We start from the raw sequence: 27,911 nt of genomic DNA, 5'->3' as shown, positions 1-27,911 counted from the left end.
ACTTAGAATACGAATTGCCACCTCCTGATGTGGGGTAGGACCGTAAGAGGGAATTGACGTAAAACGGATGCATACCAAACTCTTTCCATAGACATAATAAGGCTGTTGGGAACTTGAGATTGATTCCCGATCCCGAATCCTCTGTATTCTTCAACATTTTCTTTCCGTTTCTTCGTTTTCATTTCTTCATTTACAAATGTTCCCTCCCCAATTTCGATCTCACCCGTCAAATTAGTTTTTTTTTTTTTTTTTTGGGCAAAAGGAATGGTGAAGAATTTGCAAGTGGCTTTCAACACCTCGGTCTCCACCCCGCCAATTGCGAGCTCTCCCGCCTCCACAATCGATGGTGAAGGTTCGAGCTTCTTGGTCAGGACCTCCTCCTCCTCCAGCTCGAATTGCCATGGATTCTGGTTCGACGCGTTTCTGGTTGTGCCTTCGGTTATCTTTGTGGTGTATTTGGCGGTTCACGCGAAGAAGAATCTGAACAAGCTCTGTAATGGCCGGTCCTATATTATGATTTCGTATTATGCTTTCCTTTGGATCGCTAGCATTCTCAACCTTACTTGGTGCTCTCTTCAGGTGCCTGGATTTATAATTTTTTTTTTTTCGCACCCTATTTTTCTGTCTGATGTGATGAATGGCTGGTGAGAGAATCTGGGAAGATGATAGGAAAAAGGATATCCCCGAGGGTCTATTGCGTTGTTTGATCCTGAATTTGAACTTGTAAAGAGGCTAAATAAAGAGAAATTTACCTTATGAGTGCCCCCTACAACTTTGAAAGTAATTGCTAGCAAAGTATTTATTTTGAAAATTGATCACAGTAACAGAGCTTTGAATAGGAATTAGTATTATGGATTCCAAGAAAACGAAGGAAACGATGAAAAGAAACATTGAATTTTTGAATGTGAGGAGGGTTTAACTATTTCCTGCATTCAACTCAGAATGTACAGAGTATTTGGATGTTTGATTGCTGAGTTAGGATGCTCACTTGTCTCGTTTTCCATGCTTGTCTTAATCCCGGCTGTGCATTGCCAATCAAATAAAAATCAAACCATTTTATCAAATAAAACTTTGGTATTTCATAATGTATTTTTATGTTACTTCTATAAGGCAACCAAAGGCTTCACCTAAAGAAGTAAAATAGGGTTGTTAGTTTTGCAGGGTCAAAATTTCTGTACTTAATAATGCATTTAAGATAACTCGAAACTTCATGTATGATAAAAAAAAAATTTGTTTTTTTTTTCTTATGGATATTATTGGAATGTAGATACAAGTATTTTAAGTATTAAAGGTTTTTAGATTCTTGACCATAGATATCACTGAAAGAACTTTTTAATAGAACAGGCATGGCAGTGCTCTCCTGGGAAGGAGGTTGCTTGGAATCTCCTCTCATTATTCACAGCTTCTGGAATGCTTTGTTGGGAAATTAGCTTGGTTGCTTTTTTACTCCAGGAAGACTATGCCAGTGGTGTTGAAGCTTTGGCACGCACTTTCATTGTCTCAGGGATCATTGTTGGTTTGGATACTCTTCTTAAGGTAACATATATATATATATTATTTCTTTGTCAGTCTCATACCAAGCAACCAGTTGTTGCTGTAATATGGGAATTCTTTTATGTATCATTTTGTTACCCCAATTGTCCCACTTCTGCAGATGTTTGATTCTCATACCTATGTGTTACTGTAGTTCTTGTAGATGTTAAATGGAATCACTTAAATTTTTTTTTTTTTTGGGGGCGGGGTTTCTTTCCCTTGTAAACATGCAGTATCCATTTGTGGGCCTCTTGGTCAAATTGGGCACAATCAAGATAAACTTTCTTGGGGTGTTGACCAAATGGGTAGTTCTAATGGGAGTTAAATATATGTTGCCTATAGAAGAAGAGTAAGTCAAGGGACTGCTCAAACTATTAGTTGTGTTGAGCCATGTTGAATAATCAGCCTATGCAGTTTAGTCTCTTGAAACTCCTTAAAGTTATGCTAGAAATAGAATGCAAGTATGTCTGAATCGAGAGAATTTTACAGTTAAGAATTATTCTACGTAGCTTTGGTCCGAACTTGGTAAGGAAATGATTGCGTATACTCAAGATTGTTCATAGGCAAGTTTAACGCATTTTGGTGCAAGTCATGGATTTGTCTATTTGGAAGGAGAAGGTTTTGATATCAGATGCAGCATTAGATATTATAGAAATACATGCATTATCTTTCATTCAATAAATAGATCTACTCCAACATAAACCATCCTGTATTTTACTGGCATATCATTTTCCTTTTCTGAATACTTTCTCAGGCAATCTATGTATTTGGATTTGGGGTGCCGTTGTTCATGGATGGTGCTGGAAACATAGATGGCATCAAATGGGGCTTATGGATCATCCATATATTATTGCTTACTGCAGTTTATGGCTACATCTTGTTTGTGCATTTCTCAAAATGGAGAGAAAAGCTCCCACGTGAGTACATTATTGTTTCACACTTTATTACTATCTCACCGTGGTTTAATTAATTATCATGTACTTTTCTTTTTGTCTTTCTGCAGCCAGACCAGCATTCTACAACTACGTTGTTGTAATGTTCGTGACTTGTTCAGTGTCATTGTTTGCATGTGGACTAGCAGGGCTTGGTGCGAATTTTGGAATTTGGTATGGACAAAACTAGATGATTAAAAATAGAAATTTTCTTGGTTTCATTACTTCCCAATTATGCTCATTATGTTGCCATCTCTACCACAGGTTATACAATTTCACAGTGATATGTTACCATTCTCTGTATCTACCCTTTCTATATGTAACTTTCCTGGCAGATTTTTTCCAGGTGATCATTCTTCACATATTATGGCCAATAAGTATTTCATGATTTTAAATAATTTGTGAGAAGCTCATAAAAGAAAACTTGTTTATGTTCTGATTTACACAGGAGGAAGATTTTCTTTCGGATAGTGCCTACTACTCTGAGATGAAAGATGCAGGTTTCTTTGATGCTGATTGGGATTAAGCCTATTGATAGCTTGTGAATGTGAGCATTAGCCCTTTAATGTAAATTGTGTAAAATAATACGCATTCTTTAGTCTATATCATATACCGTTACATACATGACCAACCCCCTTCATTCTTCTACATTTTTTTTTTCCGTGTCAATCCTTGTAATGTTGAAAAGGATGGTTGTTGCAACAGCTACAACTTCCGTCATCAAACTTCACTTGCAATGATATATCAATAGGAACATGTAATAGTAATAAAATGATTTAATTTGTAATTATGATCATCAAATAGATTCAAATGAATATAAATTTTATCCATACTACTTTCAACAGGCATGTAAGTACTATAAAATGTGGTATACGTCATTAAGTATTACGAAAATGTGGTATTTGTCTTTTCAATTTTTATGTTCAATCCATGTCACTTCCATCGTACCTTGGTAAGGACTTCTATGTTATAATTTGCAATTCTCAGATTATTGCAAATTCACATCCTTGCGCATCAGTAAGGGATTTTGAATGCCTTCAAGTCCAAAATATAAGCTAGCAGCTTCCTATTTTGACTGCTACTGTTCAGTTAAGTTCCCAATGGAATGCTCTTGTTCGAAACCAATGTAACAATCTGAAACTAGAATTAATTTCATCTCCTGGAAAAGACAGTGAGCAAGAATCAACAAGCAAGGAAATTTACATTTAAAGGATGAATATCAAGTCATATCGAACACAAACTCAAGGTTAATATTCCAGAATACAATTGGATGGTTGCTTAGGGTTCTTAGCATAATATCATCATCCATATTCTCTCTCGATGCAGAAATTTTTAGTCTAAAATTATGGACATACTGAAACTTATGCAGGACCACCTAAAATTTATTTTTAATTTTCATGCACGGATAAAATACGGCTCTACTACATTTAATACAACCTATTTATCTGTCTTTACAATTTTCAAATTAAAGAGGCAAGGCAAAAGATTTAAGTTTAGGAAAATATCTACCATATATACCATTATATTTAATAAAACATAAACAGAGAGAAAAACTGAAGAAAAATATAAGACATGAGAAGAAGCAATGCATTTTAACCTGCAGAACAGTTGGATCTGACGGTAGCTCCATGTGGGCATTCAAGTGATCAGAGAAGGACACCCTCTTCAGTGCATATAATTCAGAGGTGGAGGTGTTACAAAGAACCAACCACCATGCCTCATCTTTTATCTGCATAGAAATTTTCAAGCTTAATTTGTATTTTCAAATTTCTTAGAGATAAGATGAATCTTTTACCTTAGGGAAACGAGGGGCAAACGCTCTTGTCATTTTCCTTCTGGGACCAGTTTTCTCTAATCTGATGTTCAACAAGGGAGACTTTCCGACATTAGTGTCCCTTCGAAGAAGTCTCAATTTCACCTGGATTTGGGGAAAATGCTGCAGATCCTAGTAAAAAACAAAAATACAAAATTCATTAGTTTACATGCCAACTGTCAATTTTAAGAGATGACTATATTTCAACAAAAAGATAAACAATTAATAGTCACTATTTACCAAATCATCTACATGCATTCCCTTTCTTTTATCTTTTTTTCTAATTTTGAAAACCGTATCATTTTGAAAGTCAAAATATTCCCTGGCACATCTGCGTTTGTTTCACAGAGAAATGCCATGTTTTTCTTGCACAGGGCTCTCCTCCATGACTCTGATACATAATCACCAAAGACAGACACATTTAATGGATGAACAACCAAATTTAGCAAAGTTGAGTAGATGAGATCCTTTCCCAGGGAGCAATGCTATCTTCACTTTGTAGCATGAACACATTTCTACTTAGTACTTCCTTTGCATAATTAATTATTACTGCCCTCTCTATTTTCTGCTCTTTCCACTAGTGACCAATGTACAAATGCAGTCATTAATGTGCTTTCCAAGTTAATTGGTCAAAAACTTGTGAAAAAATAATAAGCATGACTGGACTTGCTCATAAATTTTTGAGAAGAAAGAAGAAAGGACAACTTCAATGGGAACTATCTTATACTCATCCATAAAAATGATGTTAAAGTCCCCCATGATTTCCCCACATAAATGCAAAGATGCAGGTATAAAGTTCTGACATGCAGAAAAGCAGAATCCGATATTTTATAGGGGCTCTCAACCTGAGATAATCTTGAAACAGGGAAATTTTCAACCATAGCCTGAAAAGTTGCCTTAGGTAGGTCCAATAGCTGCCGCACATTGAAGATTCCTCTTCTGCTTAGAGCATCTGCAAGTTCAACACTCATGCATGGCAACATCCATAAAGAAGAATCTTTATCAAACCACAAACCCTGAAACAAATAAAAAAGTTGTTAAGGGGAGGTAAAACTGCAAGCAACTTATCAAATAAAAAGATTTGGAGACAACAACAATACACATATACAGGCTTAATTTAATCAAGTCTATTGGCATTCCTCCATGGGTCATAACATACTCCTAACATTGTTTATTTTTTTACTTTAGGTTTCATGTCAATCCCAAAAGAAACTGATAGTAAGTGAAGTCAGCCATGCTTATCAAGTAGAAGACATTCTGCATTAACGGTCTACTTATGGGTAGGCTCATCTTATAACAGGACAAAAAGTAGACATTACATGTGCAAAACAGTAAATCACCAGGATATGAACATAAGACAGGACTTTAATACCATGTTACCAGAAATTTGAAAACTTAAGCCAACATGAAGGTGGACCAATTGCATATACAAAGTTAACATAATACACTTTCATATTAAGATGCTGACTTAATCATGCTTGTGCTACCTTTAGTTCTAAAGAATAAATTACAGGATTTGATTGGGCATGTTGGAGTCAATTTCATCATGGAATAGTAGCCGAAGCCTGCACGTTCTAATTATATTATTCCATTTCCAGCAACTTAGCCTCTGTCAAAGTATGTGCTTCAGTTGTTGATATCTTACCTCATCATGTTTTATGGCTTTCAAAATTTGTTAAAAAAAGTAACATTCTGGAACTCCATTTTAGTGAAATTGAAAATCATGCTCTACTAACCATACAGAATTTTTAAGTATAATTATTGAAAAAGAACAAGAAAAAATTTAAGAGCTTTTCTCTCAAGAATACATTAACTGATAGTAGTGACAGAAGGAAATTACAGAGACTCAGCATATAGTTTTAAACAAGGAAATCAAACTAAATAATGTCGCTTTCATCCACGAATAAAAAAATAAATAAAAAATAAAAAACTAAATAATGTGGCAGACTACATGCTGTTTCTAACTTCTTTCCTGCCTATAAAACATTGCAATCTTATGACAAAGCAAAACCGCAATTATAGAGGAAGTAATACCTGCATGACCATTTGCAAAAGATGCATGCAAGTAATTGAGCTTGAAAGCCATCCACTGTTAGCGCATATATCTATCATGGCCTGGATAATACGAATACTTTGATCCAAGACCGACTTTAAGTCTGTGACATAGTCACTGATCGGAAGTTCTAACTGAGAAAAATGTGCCTGCATGCCAACGATCAATTATGATTAAAGAACGAAAATAAAGCCTATTTTGAACAAGCTAAGATTGATGGAGAAAGACAACTCTAACCTGAAATAGCAGATTGGCTTTGACATGTGGATCATCGAAGCGGTCCTTATCCACCATGTGTCTAACTCTCTTGGCCAAAGCTTCATTATAGTTTTCCTATTACGAAAGAAGAGACAATATTCACAAATAAAGATTCCACGTAAATTTCAGATATATTAAATTGAACAAACCAAGGCGAGAATTCAAGGGCCCATTTAGAATGTTGGACTAGACTTGGACTATTTTAATTTTGTTGGGCCAAACTTAAACTAGTCCACTCCAATCCAGTCCAGTATCCCAAACATGCCCAAGAACTTTTCATTAGAATTGGACTTGTGATAAGAAGATAGTTCCAGAGCAACCGATATCGCATTACATCAGATGATAACTAATTTTAACTAATAATAAAGATTAATCAATTCAAGCACTATATTACTATATATTAGATAAAGGATGGTAAAATATATTAAACATTTCTCATGCAGAAAATCCTTCCAAGAAAATAATGGAACTAAGGATGTTTAAAAAAAAATATCATCATTCGGTGAAAAAAGTATCTCAAGTGCATTACAAACATTGGAGGCTTCAAAAAATAACAAAGCATTGTTTAAAAGGATATTTCCACATACAAATTATCATGTGTCAGAGCAACTTACTTAAGAAATCATATTGTTTTAAGCGAGGCATTTTAATAATATAAACGTATTACTAGAAAGGTTAAACCATAATAAATAGATGCAAGTATATATATATATATATACATGCCAATTTTAGATGATTACCTCATTATGTCGGACGGGAAGTTCATCATATTCAGAAGCAGCAGATAAAATATGCAAAAACACCTACAAAGAATCTTGTAAGAATCAATTCTCAAATTCTATGTAATAAACAGAGATATCTATAGGAACTGCTTCTTACTTCAAGTGATGTATCTGGACCGATGTTTGAACCAAACATCGATACAGTCATGTAACTAAGGTAATATTGTGATGCTATTGAACCCAGCATCATGGGTTCTACTCTATCTTCATCCATCTTAATGCATCCACTGTCTTCAAGATCCTCAAACGTTGTTTGCACCAGACTGCCAAAGGAAGTAAGTCAACAAAATATAATTGATACAAAAGAGCAAGGGATAACAAAAGAGTTCCAGGAGATTTGAAAATCGTAGTACCTAGACAAATAAGAACTTATAAAATCAGGTTCTGTATTCTCCAAGCCATAGTAAGCTGGATTAACCATCTGTCACAAACACTTTCTTGTAAGAACAAGCCAAAGCACAAAAAAATCTCAACATGATTTACAGAAATGGAAACATTACTTTCAACTCCATGTATTCTTGACTAAATTTGTGTTCACCAGGAGTAAAAATTAAAGCAAGCCATTATCATCTGATGGACATATTTTATACCCTAAACTATAACTATATAGCCAAAACTCATACCAGTCTACGGAACAAGTAAGTCCAAGTGAGATAATGAATAGCATCCTCTTTATGGCAAATTGTCCCCGAAACTATCTCTGCATTAATGTGATCATGCATCTGTTCTCTCAGACTACTCTCAACAGGAAATGGTTCATATAGAAACTGCAAATAAAAATAAAATAAAATAAAATAAAATAAATAGAAATATAAAAATAAATAATTATTTATGTATCTGATGTACAAGGCAATTAAATAATCATTTATATTTTTGCTAATTTGAGTTTAACCTTTTTGTAGAAGCTCTTTTTGGGTTCATGAACAAGAATGACTGCCTTCCCATGCTGATCATATTGTGGGCGCCCAGCACGACCCATCATTTGCAAGATATCTGTGATTGGAAAGTCAACATACCTCTTTGTTTTTCCATCATAATATTCTGTTCCCTACAATATAAATGCAAAATTTGTCAAATTAACAATATTAAGTTACCAACAATTGTTACCAGATGCTTAGACCATATCTTACCACCAAAAGTTTGAACCATTTAGCATTAAAAATAAATAAATAAATAAATAAAAGAAAAGAAAAGAAGCTTTATATTGATGCTCCTAAAACTGTCCTCACTGGATTGTATGGAAATAAAAAATGCTCAAATTTTTCTGCCAGAAAATTTGTTTGGAAATAAATGTGCAAGCTTATTATACATAGTATTGAATCACCTTGATAATGACCAGATGCGCAGGAAGGTTGACACCCCATGCCAATGTGCTAGTACAAACCAAAACCTGAATTGGGATGTAATGCATAGAATAAAGTAGTAGAACACAGATTAGTTTTGTTCAAATATGACATAACTGATGAGAAAAGAAAGAATATCCAGGTCATAGAAAAATGCCTGTATCCTATTGTTTGAGAAAAGCTCCTCAACTAAGGATCTGTCCTTTTCGTTTAGACCAGCATGATGTAATCCAATTCCAAACTGCAATGTGTGCCGCAGGTTCTGATCAGTGACCTGAGAAAGAACCATCTGCAGTGCTTCTTCAGGCATACTAAGGAACTGCCTGGAATGTTCATCTGAAGCTGCAAACTTTATTACAAAAGTGCAAAATCAATAATTAGTAATGATAATTGAATGATTTGTAGACATGAGTTGAATTTAGGTGGCTTTCACCTGAATGAGGTCCAATGCAGTCAGTCTTGTCTGCCGACGAGATGAAACAAATATTAGAACTGGTTTCGTAGGTGAATGGGTGCATATTGCTGCATATGCTGGTTTATTCATGCTATTCATCCTTGGGCAGTAGAACTTTCCAGGGTATCCCTACATAAAGCAATTGAGATATACCGTCACATCCAACCATAAAGGCCATATTCCACTTTCACACTTAGACAAAATGATAGGACTGAGATATTGAATGCTAATCTGTATGGCCATCAAGAGTAGGCATAGTAGTTGAAATAGTTAACAAGCACCATCAAGATAAACAAAATTCTGCAGTAGCTGTAGTAGTTACATATTTTCCACTTTCCTAACCCTGTGATGGGTAAGTGGTAATTATCATCTTTTTTCTTACAGTAAGGAAGCTTATCCTTAGCATACATCAACAACCCCTACACTTATATGATGAAATCTGGCATTTTCCATTGGCTAAGTTACCATCAATTCCAAAAATTTGCAGTTAGAAAGTGGACCACACCCACCTAAATATGTTTATCAAGTTTAACACAATCACACACTTCAACACTTTCGCTCACGTGTGGGCCTATCTAACAAGAGGACAGAAAGTATGCTTCGTATGAGCAATACTAGAGCAATACAAGAAATTAACCCAACTATATATATCAAGTTTAACACACACATAGTTAAACATTCCGTATAACATATAGACCTATTGAATAACGGGATACAAAACTGGACTCACATGTGTCATCCAACTAATTACAACTATGTATATCAAATATAAACACAAGCACACACTTTAACACTCACCTTCACCTACCATATGACTGGATAGAAAATAGGTTTTATACATGCAACACAATAAATTAACATATGGGGTTAAGAGTTCATCCCTAAAAGGTCAGTGTAATTTCACTAACACTCAGAAGGTCCTTATTGACAGGAGACCTACTTCCATCGTCTTAATTTCTTAGTAGTAGAACTAGACATCATGAACTTTTAAAGGTGAAATTTTTCCTCCTCATAGTAATAAATTTTCATTAAGATAAACTGAGCACATACATAAAAAAGCTGTTAGTAAATGCAGGTTCCATTCGAGTCCTTAAGCCTTTTTGCATCAAGCGATTGATGCAAATTTCTTCACAGTCTGACACTTTTACCATTTCACCAGAGAAGTAATCTCATTAACTTTGCAAAGAGGAAAGTACTAGATTATTAATTACGAAATTTTACATAGGAAGTCTCTTAATCATTATTCTGTGCTTCTGAAATAAGATCTATTAGTAAAAGACTAAACTTGCAAGAGCATTATCACAAGCTATTTCTACATAACTTAACACAAACCAAGAAACCAGAAATAATGTAACAGATAAAACTAAGTTAATTGCTTCTCAAAGTTAATTGCTTCTCAAGTAATCATAGTCTAGCTGAAACAATAAATCCACTTGCCTGGATATGAACCTCAAGGGGTACAGGCCTCACACTTGGTTTGAAATTGAAGAGACCAATTTCCCCAACACCCAACCAATCAGCCAAATCACTAAACAAACAAAAAGCATATAAAATTTGAGTGAATAACAAATCTACAAAAATAATATAGCTGAAAAATTCATTAATGAGGTTTGCTTGTGTATTAATAGCAGCATAACTTGGGCAACCCAAAGATTAATCTACTAGCAATAGAATGCTGCGTTCACATAGTTATAAATAACAAAATGCCAAAGAGAAGAATTGACTCAAATTATAGTAATCAGATATTAATGTTTATGACTTCTGAATTGTTTATAAGCATGTCATTAAATTTTACACCAAAGAATTAGCATAGAATAGCAATGAAAGAAAATAGCATATGAAAAGTGCTACAAAATTTCCCTTTCAAAAATTGGAAATAGAAAACAAACACTTAGATGATCAATCTAAAAGAATTACAAAAGTTACCAATTGATAGTAATTATATTTAAGAAGCTTCTATTATACATTCTGTCTAAAGATGAATAGGTAAGCCCTAGAAAGAGACTCATTGGAAAATCCAAATTTCAAAGCATCACGATTTGAGCGAAACTTACCCTGCATTTGCTAAAGCTGTAGAAAGACCAACAAATCGTACAGCACGATCCGTTTGTGACGATATGTATCTCATCCTTGACACTATAACCTGGAAATGGAAGTATTCAATATACTGCTCATAATACACACGAATAAATTCCTACTTGTCACTAAAGAAAAAATCAAGCATTGTAGATTATTTTTAGGAAATAGTTGGTCCCTTGACCCTATCATGAATTATATGTAGTCAATAGTTGACCTCATGTTCAGGTTAATGAATGAATTATTAAATGTTTCATTTTCTGTAATAGTTTCTCTCCCTAAGAGATTAATAATGATGAATTACTAATGGATTATAATTACATTTATATTAACCCAACACTCCCCCTAACAAATAGGCCGGGCCATTTTTTAGGCCTTTTCGACGTTATATTTGTTTTTGGCAGGAGTTGTCAAGTTTTGAACCTAGAACCTCATGGACCTTTGGCCCTTATACCATGGAAACAATATGGAGAAAATTTAATTTCTATACTTTGCTCCAATGAGGATCATTGTTACAGAATATATACATAACTAGGCCCTGTTACAACAATTATCCGAGTTGACTTTGAAGCTAATTGAAAACAAGAGAGATCATAACTAATTCTCCTACATAATGGCTCTTTAACTTTAAAATATTTCTAAACGTTTAAACTCTCTTTTTGTACATTCTCTTATTCACTGACATATATTACTGTATGCTCATTCCTCTCACTTTTCAACTTGTTTATGGCCCTTAGACTCTCCATAAAATCAGGGCCAACATGTGCACTTATGAATTAAATGAGAGGAATAGATGGAGGGGATTCAGACATGAGTTCGTGCACTATTTAAAACACAATACCGAACAATTATATCTCGACTCTCTAAGTACCTAAAGAGAGAATACTAAATATGTATACATGCACAAGTATCCATACATGAGCTAGAATATGTAGTTGACATCCACAGAGTAGAGATTTTCAAATTCGTCAACCATCCAATCAGACCAACCAAATCTAATGTAGCCCATTAAGATTTGTTTTCATACTGAATATGGTAGGTTATTATAAATTATCAGACAAAAGGCCTGATCAGTTCAGACTAAGACTCAGGTTCTGTTGCTTACAACCAAATTAAAACCTAGTTAATCAACATTTCACTCATTTATTGCTGAAACACAAAGGTTCAACCTGATACCAAGAAGGATGAAAATTTAAGTAATGACATAAACGTAAAAGTTGCAAATTTGCAGAATTCTCATAAAAAATGTATATAGAGACACCAGGAAAATTGATAGACATTTAACATGCAGACAATATAATATCTTCATCTTGTAACAAGAGCACATAAGGATCAGAATTCCAAGGACTAAGATTTTTTGTAACCAACAGCACTCCAGAGCACGTTATTTTGTTAGTAGATACCTCAAGGATAGGTCCACGATCGGCTCCCAGTAAGTGAATCTCATCCAAAATCATAAGCCCAACCTATTGATAGATTAACCAAGTTAATAAAGAACAAGCTGAATAATTAGCAAATGATCTAGTACTGATGAAGAATTAATAATAGAAAAATAACAACCAGAAAGCGAACAAATGCACCTTTGTGACATAACTGCGACTCTGCCAATTACGACTAATACCATCCCACTTCTCAGGAGTAGATATGATGATATCTGCTGACATGAGAGCCATCAAATCTGGTGTATAATCTCCAGTCATTTCAACCTGATAGAGGCATTTCATTATTACCGTACCAGTGGCTAAAATATCTAAACAGTAAATAAAAAGTCACCACTTGTGGAACAACTAGTCCACCTTTTCTGCCTAGCAATTTCTTTTCTTAAATAAACTTTTGCTTCTTATGTATATAAAAAAAAAATAAAAATAAAAGAGAACAGAGAAATTCACCATTTTCTTCCCAAGCTGAGTGACAAGTTGTTTTCTCCAATCATTCATTCTTTCTCGAACAATAGCCTTCAATGGTGCTATATAAATGACCTACGGTCAGAAAACAATATAGGTAAACCACAGTTTGCTAGATGAAGCACCTAAAATATCTAGTAAGACAGGAAATAGATTACAAAACCAAAAGTTTAGCCTGCCTAACAGAAGAATCTCACAGCATAATTCATCAATATTATATGGATGCCGAAGTACGAAGAAACTCTTTTATGTCATACTACAACAAAGTTGCAAATTAAAAAACTACATAAGAAACAGTGTTTATATGTTTTGACAAGATATCAGTTATTCTGAACAAAAGAACCCCCATCCATTAGTGTCACTCCATTTGCCCCTATCTCATACTGGAGATAGAAAGATATAACTAATACCTTCATGTCAGGCTGAGTATTGAAGAGGTGAAGCATAGCAAGCTCAGCAGATATAGTTTTCCCACTTCCAGTGGGAGCTCCTAGTAGAACATTATTGTCAGTATGGTACAGAACATGGAAAGCCTGCCCAGTCCCAGAAAAACATTAGCACCCATATATATATATATACAATGGTCAAGAGTAACTTGTTAAATCATACATCTAGGAAACTAAGGGAAATATAACTAAAACAAACCTGTGTTTGTATTGGATTAAAATGTGAAAATCTGTACAAGGCTTCATAAGTTTTGTTGCCAAGTGAAGTCACAGGAAGAGGTCAGATCCAGAAGCTCTGTGTGTGAAGTGCGAGCCTATAGAAAGCATTGTTTTATTTGAGACAGCTTTGCAGGAGCAATTGCCATGAAATTCTCAAAAATTTCAAACGTAATCCTTCAACAAAAAATGAAGTTATAAAATGAGAACAATAACATATGAATACCTCTGGCAGTTGCAGATTCTGGAATGATATGGTGTAGAAAGCCTCTGCACGCAACCAAGAATCAGAGACAGCACGAATGTAGTATTGTGGTGGATGTGGTTCAAATATTGGCACCGTGAAAGAAAGCTTTTGGGGTTCTCCTTTAGCCATCCGCTTTGTCAGGGTGAAGAGCTCTGAGTGGTAGATGTGGTCATTCTCAGAATCCTGTCCAACATAGTTAAAAAGACCTCCATATAAGATTTTAATTAGTAGTTATCATTATGATACTAAATATATAAATTCACAAAGCAAGTGACATGTAAAAACCAACCAAGAAAGTTTCAGACCAGAAGTACAAAGGTAGAATTTGTGAAACTAAGATGTTAACAAGATGAAGACTCTAGGGAAGAGCACCCAGACTGAGTATTGCCAAATTTACAGACGTAACAAATGTAAAATGTTAAAAAGTACTTATAACCTATTAGAGTAAGGGCATATTTATAAGGGTATTTTGCAAACTTTCGATTAAACATATATCTACTAAAAAACGGCTCTTAGGTTTGTGGAGTCTATTTCTCCTAATTTCTTTCGCATTCTTCTATTATGGAACAAAAACTACTATCTTATAACAATTGGCACTGATAAAAAGAAACGAGATGACAAAATCATAAATTTGAAATGCAAGAATTTGTAACAGACATGAGATTAGAGGGCTTTCTTACAAAAATCGTTCACCTTTTTTAAGCTACATAATTCTTCCAGTTAGTTTATTATCTTGTACAAGTAAACAAACCACATAAAAGTAACAAGAGAGAAATCATAGTTTTGGCACCTCAACTATAAGCCACCAACGTTGTGCAGCACCATGAAAACGATCTTTCCATACAAAGTCTGGCATTATAAGCAAATCCACCTGACAATTAAAATTGATTACCATAAAGAAAAATATCCAATCCTACATCACAATAAACAGAATATTGACTTCAATAAAAACCAAAGAAACTAAAAGTGTAGAATTACCTTTAAAACAGTTCTGGTAATTGGACTCACAGTTGCCGATAACTGGATCCATGGGAAATATCCCAAGTATTGCTTAACCAACTTCCATCAACCCAATAAGTCAAAATAAGAAGGTTAATGAAAGATAGAGAGGAGAGAGAGAGAGAGAGAGAGAGAGAGAGAGAGAGAGAGAGAGGGAGAGAGGGGGGGTGGTGGTGGAAGAAGAAGAAGAAGAAAGAGAATGAATCCAATATCATAGCAAAATTTTTGAAGTATCATTCAGTGAAAGAGATTACCCTTCCCCCAGATGCATAACGAATTAGTGCTCCAATATCTTTTTCATGCATCTCCTGCAAGCGATCTAAATCAGCCCCTCGTTCCTCGAGCTTCCTCAGTATCTGGACCAACGAAGAAACATTGCTAACAGCTTTCACCAAAAGTACAGTCTGAGAAAAATAGTATGGCATAGATATGCTGAACAAACCTCTGATGAAAGATCCTTGTCAAATTGTCTGAGAGGATGCTGATGCGGCCAAATTTGGCGATCCACGGCCTTGCAATATTCTAACATGAAAAGTGAGATCTCACACCAGCCTCTTCTTAAACAAATTTCAAATAGAGCCCGTATAATACGAGCCAAGCTTGCACTTATATAAGCAGCATCAGAGACTAATGAGAAGGTATCAATTGAACCACGTGATATGTACAACTGCAAAGGAGAAAACCAACACATTAGTAACTAACCTTCACTTTTACTTCTTAACAACATTTTAATTATTTAAACATTATTATCTAAGCAGAAACAACCTGAATGAGAATGGAAATTTTTCCATGTTTATTCGAAGCACCACCCCTAACTTCTAATGGGCAAGACCTACGTGCCAACATCTCGAGCTCATTCTGTTCCTCTTCTCGAACCACAATATTTTCAAATTCAGAAGAATGAGCTACCATGTCAATCACCTAATCAGGAGGAGAAAACCAGATCAAAACAAACGATGTACCAAAATTAGCAATCAAATTAGAAATGAAAAAAGAAACTTATTGTGCAACCATGTCAATCACCTAATCAGGGGGAGAAAACCAAAACAAAACAAAAGTTGTACCAAAATTAGCAATCAAATTAGAAATGAAAAGAGACACATAATGTGAAACCATGTCAATCACCTAATCAGGGGGAGAAAACCAAAACAAAACAAAAGTTGTACCAAAATTAGCATTCAAATTAGAAATGAAAAGAGAAACTTAATGTGCAACCATGTCAATCACCTAATCAGGGGGAGAAAACCAAACCAAAACAAAAGTTGTACCAAAATTAGCAATACCATGTCAATCACCTAATCAGGGGTAGAAAACCAAAACAAAACACAAGTTGTACCAAAATTAGCAATACCATGTCAATCACCTAATCAGGGGTAGAAAACCAAAACAAAACACAAGTTGTACCAAAATTAGCAATCAAATTAGAAATGAAAAAAGAAACTTCATGTCCAAAGAGAACTAAACATTGGTAACAGATAAAAACACATAATAAACGTAATTGGTCAGAACCAATAACCTCACTATCATTCATGTGGCGTCTCAACATTTCATTATAAGTTTCAACACTAGAGTACTGAATATAAAAGTGACTTGCAATCCGACCAAGCTCTGTACAGTAAAAGTTCCCACTTTTCTCATCAAACCGCATCATCTTTGCTTTATCAAGTGCACGTGCAGCATCTGTTACAAGAGCCCTTTGCTTCAAACTTAAAGAAGGATCTGCAATGACCTGCCAAAAGAGGGAACGAATATACTTTGTAGAAGAACCCACACAGTAAAATGAATATACAAATAACAAACTGTAAGAAATAAAATTAGGGAAGTTGCACATTAATGTTAAGCTATGGTAAGGGAGGGTGAATAAAATAGCATCATGTAACAAGTCAAAACCAAAAAAAAATTCTTATAAGCTGGATCAGAGGCTGTAAAAGGATGATTTGTACAGTATACTTCAATAAGAATGCAAAGCAAAAAGAGAGAGAGAGAGAGAGAGAGAGAGGGAGGAAAGAATGTTTCCAATGTTCTACTTTGTCGTCTTTACTTCTCTTGCTCAGGCAGGCACATTAGGGAAGGAAAACACAGTGACAAAGGGGAGGAAAGCAAGCCCAAAAATCATATTAGAAAGCTGAGACACAAACTCTATTATGAATATCTCATCTCAGGAAGACAATTTTTCTGCCCAGACAAGTTCTATATTATTAGGTTCACCTCATGACCAATTCCATAGATTCACTTCTTTTCATAATGGTTGCCATCATCTTTTCTCATGTAAGTCAATCTCCAAGATTATTTAAGAATAATTATTTGTGGATTACTTGATATAATTACTTCATTTATATAACACTCTAAGTAAGATCAACATAATAGCCAGAAATGAGCTTGGTAGTGAAATGTGATACCTCATCCCATCCAATACCATATGCCAAAGGGTTCAGCCTCATTCTTATAAAAAGGTAAGTATATCCAAGCCATGCACAAGCTTCCTTGACATTGGTTACAGTACCCAACGCCACTTCTGCATTTAAATTATCTTTCAAGGAGCTAATGAACTGCAAACATCAAGAGAAAAACTTAGAAAACATAAACAGAACTAATAATACATATTTTTAGGATTCATCATCCAAAGATCAAAAATGAAAAGAAAAAAGAAAGTCCAACTTTAAAACATGACAAGAATATTTGCACAATCTCACAATTTTAAATCATAAAACAAGTTTTTCACATTTCTGTTATGAAATAAATTGTGCTCAAAATAACCTGCACAGACAGCAAATGCAGAAGTTTCACTGCATTAAATTAATAGCTGTAAAAACTGCTGGAAGTACCTTCATAAATTTTGGTACATGGATCAATAAATATATAGAAAAAATGCCACGAAACACCACTACCTCTTACAAAATAGCTGGAATTCTAAAGAAACCAAAAATGACCAATATGAACAAGTTAATAACTGCTAAGTCAAAAAAGAGCTCAACAACATTCATGATCCAGAAAGAATGCAAACTGCTTATAGAAATTAGATCCATATGGATAAAAATTTGGACATAACAATCTAAAATTAGCACCAATGCAACCAAAATTTTAACTATTCCCTTTGCCTTTTCATTGAATAGGCAGGAACCAAAATTAGAACATGCAGGTACAGTAGTCTGAACTTGAGGAGGACTTGGCGTTCAGTAACCAATAAAATCTTGCCTCAACAACCCAGTTTAAACTCCTAAGCACAAGAAATGAATATTTGCTTCTATGTCCTGAAATATGTCACTTGTGCATCATGATAGTAGATATAATACTAGTGCTCCAATGTAATGAAATGTGCATATGTTTGAATGGTAGGCATTAACAGTGAGTCCTAAAGTATAACTACATAACCGAACTGTAACATGGGATACATATTAAACTCATTTTCTTATACATAATAAAAATAATTGAATTATGGCTTCAACAATATAACTCTTAGTTGTAGATCTGTTTGGTTTTAGCTCTTTCTCATTCCTCACTGACACATCCACCTAAATTTGTTTTAGAAAAATGCTAATATAACCATGTCTAAAATAATGCCTAACCCCATAAAATCATTCAAACTACACAAGTACCTGACTCTCTATAGGGAGTTGACATGTAAGCAACCGCAGGTAATAGGCCAGTTTGTCATGTGATGTGATTATGATGCCTTCTCCACTTTTGTCAAATTGAGGTCTCCCAGCACGTCCAAAGATCTAGAACAGAGATGCCATAAGACAAAAGAAACGAAAAGAGGAGAGGGGGCTTAAAATAAAAAATAAAAAAACAGAAAGATGTCAACTTTCTTGAGAACTGACATAAGAGAAAATTTGGGGTCTCACCTGCATAACATCAAGCATACCCAGGTCGCGCCAACCACCAGCCTTTGGATCGTATAATTGGGTCCCCTAGGAACAAGATGGAAGAGATTATAACATAGAACAATATTAGTAATATTAGGAGGACAATAATCACTGATTAGTAGTTCTTAAACCACATGGCAAGCAATAACAACATGGCTAACTGTAAGCAAATCTATATAAAATAACTACCAAAAGTTACTTTATCACAATGAAAATAAGCAACTTTTCATTGTATCCAATTTTTTTCCACAAGGCCGCACATCATTACAAAAGAAACTATGCTTCTCCAAGTTTCACATTTCACAGTTGTAGACCTGGTGTGTAAGAGAAACCAACATCTAACAAGGCATATTCATAGTAACAAAAGACCAAATGACTAGCAGAAGCAAATTTCAAATGCAAAACCCACTAAACAGAAAGACACCACTAAAAAATATCTCAGGATGACACTTTCAAGCGTACTGATGAAATAAATTTCAAGTTTTAAAGTATGTTTTCAGCATCTATGCAGGATAGGGAGAGTAGTACACTATAAACCATTTTTTTTCTCCAATAATATTGATGATCATTTAAGAATAGAAAGAATTTGCAACTGGTTATCAGGATACATGTAAATTTTACTTTTTCCTGCTATTCTACTAGCCATTGTAGATTTAGAAAATCATAATATATTTATGCAACACTATATCCAAATGACATATTAGAATATGCAACAAATGACCACAAACCTTTATCACAACTGTGTGAGCTGGCAGATTAACACCCCATGCCAAAGTTGCTGTACAAACAAGTACCTAAAAACAGCAAAGAATGCAGTAGTACAAAGTTTATATCAGTGAATTTCTACATGCAAGACTGAAATTTAAAAAAATAAAAAAATAAAATAACATTTTAAAATTTTAAAAATAAATAAATAAGCATTACCTTCAAGAGTCCATCAGAAAAAAGACGCTCCGTCAGACCTCTATCAGCACGTAACATCCCAGCATGATGAACACCAACACCAAATGCAAAAAGTTCGACAAGATCTTTGTTTCTGGACTTGATAACTTCCTTCTGAGATGCAGAAAGAAGGAGATTTAAGATCAAGAAGAAAGACATTTGTGAAACGATGGTCGTACTGTAATAAACCACAAAATCCAAGCATTTTGTTTCTTGCCTTGACTAAGGATATTTGCGGATGTGTATCATTGTTAAAGAGCTCTAGATCCTCAAATCTCCGAGCAAGCTCAACCTGTTGAATAGGTCATCTAAAAGATTAATAAATATGCACTTGTAAGATCCAGATAAAATTATCCATTTCACACACTCCATATTGGCATTCGAGAAAGTTTGCAAAAGTATATATTTTGTTTCAACTTGTAATACAAACCACATGTTTTACATAAATTGGAAATTACCTCATTCTCGATTAACTAGTGATTCCAATGTTCATTTTTATTTAATGAATGTTGATGTTGTTTTGTGTTGTATACATACTCGCTTATTAACAGCTTAAGCGCTTTTAGATTTATTGTATCTTTACAAAATATCAAAAATTTGTTGTTTGTTTGTTCTGGTATTTAAATCTTGTCGCATGTTTTTTCGTAACTGAAATGGTTGGGCATGTAGAAGGCCTCTATTTGATTCTCAATTATTTAGAAGGGAATACAAATGAAAGTAAGTGTTAGTACATGTTTTATCTCCTCCATATCCATGGTGAATTCCATTCCTTAACAACTAACTCAACAGAAAATCTTTAAAAATTCTCAAATGGTACTAACAATTAATAAATATTCCATTTTCTCTCGTATGCCACTCTTATAAACATCAAATTTAACCACATTTATATTCATAATTTTAGGGTAAGCAGAAATTGAGACTCTTGACCGTGTTGGCAATTCTAGCACAAACAACACATTAAAACTAGTCATTGTTTCTAGTGTCCATTTCCTAGTTCCTAAATGGTCTTTTAAAATAAAATGGTAAAAAAATTGATTAGTTGTTTGATTTTGTTTTCAAAGCTTGGTGAGCAATCATATAATATTGCTATGGACACAGCACACCTGAGGGCTGAGGCCCACATTTGTTTTCAATCATTAGATGGCCTATACATGAGAGGGAGTGTCATTCCTATTCTTTGTTATGTTGGCTTGATATTTATAGATCTTCTTGTTTAAAGATGCATTGATGCACAGCTTTACAGTTCATCCTATCACAAGCAGGTATGGCAACATACTGTCAACATGTAGATAATTTTGTAATTGCAATGTTGCTTTATCATATTAGCTAAAACACAAATGGAATTTGAAAATTAAAGAAGAAGAATAAGATATAGAATTCATTGTCAAGAACATATAAGTAAATTTTCTGACACAGAATGAAGTATCATCAAGACTCCAGCTTTCGTAAACAAATATAAGATTAAGGCGAGGACAAGCTGATACTAAGGGTTAATATGACATAAATCCAAGCTTTCTCAGTGGAATAAGAAAACAATGATGAAAATAATATCAATTAGAATTTTGATTCAAACACTGAGCAGCATAATAAATTTACAACTAAAGCGATAAGGTATGTGAAAGGTAACCAGTTTTTCAGCTGTTTTCGCCGTGTCCTTTCGAGAATGAACAAACACCATTGCTTGATGACCCTGCCTCAGCGAATCAACAACCTGGAAGAAAGTATGTAATTTATCATAAAAAGTTTACTTGAAAACTTGCAATATACAAAAATAAATAAATAAAAATAAAAAGGTTTACAAAAAAGCAGAAACCTTCTTATAGCATATCTCATTCAACAATTCATTCCGTGCTGCAAAGTTCTGCTCACTAATTCCAATATATTGCTGTGCAAGAGGCACAGGACGATAGCTAGAGTCAAAAAAGAAGAGTCCTGCATCTGGATTTACTCTTAAGAATTGTGCAACCTGGATGTTTACAAAATTGAATCAATTTCAAGAAATCCAATGCAAGGAGGCTTCAAAGCTTTTGGCATATATAGGCTAAAAATCAAAATCAAAATTCCAATCAAGTAAGAACCAACTTCCAAATAGTTGGGCAAAGTGGCTGAAAGGCCCACTATACGTATCATTGTCTGTGTTGACTCCACCTGTAACCCAAAGGAGAAAGCAAAAAAGAAAAAAAGAACTAAGATCCAAAGTACATATAAGTATTAAGAAAAAAAACTATAATGCTTTCATCACCAAAAGGACAAAGTAGAAAAACTCATATTGACCCATAAGGATAAAGCTGAGGAAGTGAAGGAGACAGCATCCTTCCAACCTCTATAAGTATATATCATGGAAATGCTTTTGTTGATGTTAACCAAGATCACAAAACTTGAGCAGTAAGATCATTAACAATTCACAATAAGTTTACCTGACGTAATGTTCGGGCAACTAAGGCTTCTATTACAGGACCTCTATCATCATTAAGTAGATGCACTTCATCAATAATCAAGAGCTTCACCAACATTGAGAGTGACATGTCACTGCTCTTGCGAGTTATGACATCCCACTTCTCTGGTGTTGTAACTATCATCTGGAGAAACAGAGGGGAAAAAAAAAAAAATGTAAAGCCATAACTATCACCCCATTTTTCTTGCCCATACACTCTACTAGGCATGTATAACAAGCAACCTGAGTTTCTTCAAGTTCATTTTTGGTAAGTTGCATGTCTCCAGTTAGTTCTCTCACAGTCATATTCAGTGGAGATAAACAACGGCTAAATGCTGATGTAACCTCTGCTGCTAATGCCTAAAAAGCATGACAATAAGTAATCAACTACAACCATCAATTCCCACCCCATACCAAAATAAATAATAATAATAATAATAAATCAAAAATAAAACATGGAAAGACAATACAATACAGTGGGTGGGCTCTACCTTCATTGGAGCAACATAAACTATCTTAAACTCATCTTTGTGCAAGTAACCATCCTTGAAATGCTGACCAATCTGCATCCAAATTTCTCATTCACTGATCTCTAAATTTCAGAAAGATGACTGAGGCACTAAATGCTTAATTTTAAATGACTTAACAGAAGTATATTGATGGTTCAGAGTACAACACATAACACATGTATAGAAATTTGAACCTATAATATAATAAAAAGACAAGAAAATAAATATCTATTGATTTAAAAACATGGAGAAAAAAAAATCAAAAACAAAAATGAAACATAAGATATTTATAAGGCACAAACTGTAATTTGCCAAGCTCATAAGAAATCATTCACATGATAGGAAAACAGAACAATGTTCCAACAAATAGAAACCTAAATGTAAAAATCATGTAGAAACAAGATTTTAACTTTTTTCCTTTAATCCCTAATTAGCCCAATAAATATAAATCGGGATAGCACTAATCAAACAAAATGGCATAACAAACAGCCTGCATACCTCATGAAGAATAGAAATCATAGCTATATTTGTTTTGCCAGCACCAGTTGGAGCACAAACCTGTAAGTAAATTATAGCACTTTCAAACATATACAAGAAGAATTTCCATTGTCATGTGTTAATATTCAAGTCATTAAAGAAGAGATGACTGACTAGTATATTCTCATTGGTGTGATAAACAGTTTGAAAAATCCGGCTCTGAATACGGTTAAGAGTTTTGTAGCCACGAAAAGCAGCTTGGGCAAAGTCATCTAACTCCTCTATTTCAATCTGAAAGCATATTATATTGAACAAAAAATGTAGTAAGAGAATAACCAAGGTCAACAAGCAACAGTTAAAAAAATTAGCAAGCCATGGAATGGCGACTTAATTCAGTACGAAATTAGTAAACAAAGAAATTATAATCAAGTAAATTTTCACATTTTTTTTCTTTTTTGCTTGAAGTAAATTTTGACTTTTCTCTAAATCTCAGTAAAAAAAGAATTATGTTCATATATAAACAAAAAAGCAACAAATTGAGATACCAAACCTGTCAGAAAGCTTAAGGCTAAAGGCCTAAGCCTATGAGAATGACAGCATCAAATAAGTACTTTATTATACTTTAAATTTGGGTTTCAATCTTTATTTTACTGGGCCAAAGGAATTCAGGTAATTTTGTGGTTTTTGATAGGGGAAAATAGTTAAAAGCCATAATTCTTCTTTTATTTGTATTAAGGCATAACTTAGGGAATAAGATTTTAAGTCAAGCATTTTTGTTTGATTCATCAAATGTAACAAGGAAACCTAATAAAGTTGTAAGAAGATCGAGCTCAAGTATTCTTATATATTATACTTCAGATGTTAAGGGAGTTTGCTTAGTGAATATATCAAGCATTCGAATTCAAATTAGGCAAGGTTCCTTTGTGCAATTTCTTCTTTCTTCTTTTTTTTTTTTTTTTTCTTTTAATGATTCTTCTACTTTTTTTCTCTTTAAACTTTGTGTCTTTGCAAAAAAATACAGCTCAGAATCAAATCTAATTTCCACTCATTCCAACCTAAAACATTCTCTAGAAACCTTAACCCATTAATAGAATTACCAAACATACCAATTAAAATGTCTCACAGCCATTCATCTAAGTACAAAACAAATAGAAATCAATTAACAAGCTAGAATAATATTAAATCATGAGAAAATAGAATGAACAAAAAATTCATATAAAATACCAGCTTTTCACCAGGCTTCATTTGTGCTGCTGCTGTTGGGGGGATAATAACCTCCTCATACCCCTTATGATGCTTCCTAACAGTTCCTTGAGGAAGTGCAGTTACAGCTAGCAAGTGAGGCCCTTCGCCAGACCCAATTAGATCATCAAAAGGTCTTTTCCTCTCGCTTGCTTGAAGTAAAGAAGAAAAACTCATGGCAGACAAGTCATTTTCAGCCCCATATTCTGCTCCCCGTCTATTTCGCTTTTCTTCCTTGCGCCGAAGTTTGTCAATTTGCCGCTCTGACTCAGTTTGAACAGTAACCTAAAACAGAAAGTAATAATTCGCTATTGAGCCCTTTGATGTTTTTATATTAACGACAACAAAAAATCTTTTTGCAAAAGCAGCTATGGACCTGAGTGCCATAACTAGGCATGCGTGATTGAGAGGTTGAGGAGGACATTTTGTCAGATTTCAACATCTGTAAACCATGATGGATGCAATCAACAAGTTCTTTCCGATGCTGAGAAAAGAAAAACAATGAAACTAACTGAGACACCAAAAATGAAAAGTACAAATCTGAATTTGACTTCTAGAAATCAGCCAACCAATATTCAAATGCGCCGTATTTGATTAACAATAAGCAACCAAATATTCACAATAAATATAAAATTATAGAAACCAAAATTAATAAGAATAATATTAGCTTATCCATTCAAGATCTCTCTCTCTCTATTAAATAGAATGGTAAACTATGGTGAGCAGAGAAAAACTACTATCTCTAAAAGTTATTACTAACCAGACAACAAAAGAAGTAGATTCACATACTTTCAAAGTAATTGGCTATGTATTTTAAAAGAAGAAAAATATAGATCTAAATTTAAGGTTAAAAGTAACAATTTCTAAGAGAAGGTCCTGGTATCACATGATAAAAAAAGCAAGAGTAAGGAAAGTTATTTTCCCCAATTTCAGGGCCATGGCATTAAAAGTTCAAAAAGTAATTTCAAATTACATGATCAAATGCACATCCCTTACCAATATAAGGTCTTGTACGGTCTCAAATGCACCATCCCCAACAAGATCCAATAAATCACCTGCTATCTGTAAAATAATCACTAAGTTAGTTGTCGTGGAAGTCATTATCAGAATTTACATCAAAAAATCCTAAATACCTACTAACTCATACCTCCTCACCAGGTTTGCCAGAGTCGAGCACCCGACAAATAGCCATTGCAAGTTCATCTTGGGAAAGCTGTGAAGAACTTTCTCTCACTATCTGATCACATTCATCTCTTAACCAACTTAAATTGAAGCGTCCCCCATCCACAGCAGAATTATCACAGTTAAAGTGATCACGACCAAACCATTCTCCATGATGTGAAGAAGGTAGTTGTGTGCTTTCCACACCCAATAGTTCCCCATCATCCAAAGAAATATCCATCAAAAACCGAGCCGGTGTTTGAAACACAAGGTCAGCACCAAATTCCAGATTTTCAGAACTTCCATTTTCATGACTTTCAGTAAAAAGTGCTGCCTCATGGTCACCAGGCTGTAGCCCAGAAAGTCTCACAGCTAGAGAAGCAGCTTTTCTCAAGTTACCATCTGAAATTGTATGACCAAGAAGCTTTTGCAATTCTAGCCTGCATTCCAATATCACTAGCTGCTATAACAGATCTTCATTTCTCTTCATAATGAACAAATCTAACAATTAAATTAGCAATGATTATTCATGTCCCATGATCGCTGAAGTCTTGTAATTTGCATCTAATTATACAAATCTCGAATACTTGCAAAAGGCACATATTAAAACTAGGTACTATCCACTACTACTAACTTAATATGCATAGTTGGGTCCACTTCTTAACAGATTAAGTTTTTGAAAATAACAGAGACTTAAAGTGATATCATAGCTTAGTTATGGGAATGTTAAAACCAACCACTATCTACTATTGTTAACTTGAAGTACTAGTTGGGCCGGTTCCTAACAGCTAACACGTTAAGATTTCCAGAAGAATGGTTTCTTTTTCCACCAGGCAAATATGCCCTACAAGATAAGCTTCAATGACAACAATCTAAAATCCAAAATTTTATCGAAATACTTTAAAGCAATTTCAATCAACTTTTGGCTCAGCATTGCCAGTTGCTGCATTATCATTTCCACTTAAAATTTGTCAACAAATATTACATAACCAGATGCGGTCTATCAAGAAACAGATGAAAAAAAAAAAAAAAAACCAGAATAGTAGATGCAACAACAGTATATAAAATCCTTACTTCTTGTCAGCAATATTTTTATCAACAGTTCCCTCCTCTTCTGGTCCACCAAATAAACGGTAAACAGCAAGGGCCACCGCACGAAACTCTTCGGAGGGCACTTCTCCATCTATCAACTCTACTACCGCTCCGATAAACTGCTTGTAAGCTTGTCGCACTTCTATAGAAGCTGATGCAAGAATTTAGCATTTAACAAATCATGCACATGCCAAACTCCATTTATTACAAGTGCATATAACAGCTAACATCTAAGTGACTTCAATATTATTGTACCTTCTTCCCACCCACGAACAATCTTCCGTGCAAGCTCTGACTCGTCAACCGAGCTCGCAGAACTGAATCATACGAAGTTCGATATGTGAATTTCAGAACATTTAACCATAAAAACAAGTAATTCAATTATTTTTAAAAGCATCCAACTAAACCAAATTATTTTAAGCTCACTTCAGCGAAAATTCTCGCATTTCCTTATTGTAAAAAAATCCACTCCAACTACGAACGTCAAAAAGATAATACACCGATACACTTTTGAGGAATCAAAGTGGAAATATCCATATGCATGTGTTATTCTTCTCGATTCCATATTTATAGCAATAAAAATAACATCCGTTGATCCAATTTCAATCATCAAAAAGCAAAAGCAAAACAAGGTGTAATAGACAGAACTTTCTTTAACAATCATAATTCCCGCGTTGTTCTCGTTCTGGAAAACAATACAAAAGACTCTATTATCCAGAATTCCACTCACTTTACCTCACATTCCTACGTTTTTCTCGACAACCAAACGGTACATAAGAACATACATAGTGAGAGAAAAAATAAATAATAAAACAAAATTTTCTCATAAAAAAACAAAAATTACTTGCGAGGCTTGTGGTTCTGAAGGATGAGCTTGCGCTGCAGATAGGCCTGGTCGATGTCGAACGGGTCTCGAAGAGAGTTCGTCAGCCTGGGGAGTTGAACCAACATTTTCCTTTTAAACCTTTAGAAAATTGACTCTATTTTCGCAAAAGACTTGGGGACGAAGAATGAAGAGAAATTGGACTGTTGGGAAATTTTGGAGGCACTGATTCTATATATAAAGCTTTTGGGCAAGGTGGAAGGCTTAAGGCACTGAAATGATCCGGTTGTCGGGTCTCCATGTCAATAA

At 34.3% G+C, this 27,911-nt stretch overlaps 2 protein-coding genes across 2 annotated transcripts; one reads left to right on the top strand and one right to left on the bottom strand.

Annotated features, from left to right (window-relative positions):
- Nucleotides 1-32: 32 nt before the first annotated feature.
- On the top strand, nt 33-3,295 carry LOC107419083 (protein CANDIDATE G-PROTEIN COUPLED RECEPTOR 2). Its single transcript, XM_048474940.2, has 6 exons — nt 33-579; nt 1,345-1,536; nt 2,288-2,450; nt 2,537-2,639; nt 2,730-2,811; nt 2,914-3,295. The coding sequence occupies exons 1-6, from the start codon at nt 265-267 to the stop codon at nt 2,989-2,991; spliced, it is 933 nt and encodes a 310-aa protein (XP_048330897.2). The 5' UTR covers nt 33-264; the 3' UTR covers nt 2,992-3,295.
- LOC107419095 (DExH-box ATP-dependent RNA helicase DExH14) lies at nt 2,911-27,830 on the bottom strand. Its single transcript, XM_016027828.4, is given in 50 exon segments — nt 2,911-3,624; nt 4,063-4,194; nt 4,261-4,410; nt 5,124-5,294; nt 6,313-6,480; nt 6,569-6,664; nt 7,330-7,392; nt 7,469-7,634; nt 7,725-7,792; nt 7,995-8,138; nt 8,264-8,419; nt 8,696-8,761; nt 8,872-9,063; nt 9,148-9,297; nt 10,606-10,696; nt 11,223-11,311; nt 12,648-12,710; nt 12,825-12,950; nt 13,134-13,223; nt 13,559-13,681; nt 13,794-13,875; nt 13,877-13,908; nt 14,037-14,240; nt 14,848-14,928; nt 15,036-15,116; nt 15,311-15,412; nt 15,499-15,723; nt 15,822-15,977; nt 16,573-16,785; nt 17,456-17,605; nt 18,653-18,775; nt 18,902-18,967; nt 19,651-19,716; nt 19,847-19,978; nt 20,082-20,156; nt 21,492-21,575; nt 21,678-21,830; nt 21,947-22,012; nt 22,282-22,443; nt 22,542-22,658; nt 22,790-22,861; nt 23,306-23,365; nt 23,459-23,575; nt 24,509-24,811; nt 24,903-25,010; nt 25,523-25,588; nt 25,674-26,127; nt 26,762-26,930; nt 27,035-27,096; nt 27,624-27,830. Coding segments are annotated over 50 exon segments (6,273 nt in total). The 5' UTR covers nt 27,731-27,830; the 3' UTR covers nt 2,911-3,543.
- Between the last annotated feature and the right edge of the window lie 81 nt (nt 27,831-27,911).

Source organism: Ziziphus jujuba, chromosome 2 (genome assembly GCF_031755915.1).
Source record: "Ziziphus jujuba cultivar Dongzao chromosome 2, ASM3175591v1".
Lineage (NCBI taxonomy): Eukaryota > Viridiplantae > Streptophyta > Magnoliopsida > Rosales > Rhamnaceae > Ziziphus > Ziziphus jujuba.
Note: the sequence above shows the minus strand (reverse complement) of the source record. Positions and strands in the feature narration are given on the sequence as shown.

Bases quoted from the DNA above. Each gene is read 5' to 3' on its own strand.
- LOC107419083 (XM_048474940.2), top strand. From the start codon at position 265: ATGGTGAAGAATTTGCAAGTGGCTTTCAACACCTCGGTCTCCACCCCG. The intron at 580-1,344 runs GTGCCTGGATTT...TTAATAGAACAG, and splicing joins TTACTTGGTGCTCTCTTCAG to GCATGGCAGTGCTCTCCTGG. The intron at 2,812-2,913 runs GTGATCATTCTT...TGATTTACACAG, and splicing joins TCCTGGCAGATTTTTTCCAG to GAGGAAGATTTTCTTTCGGA.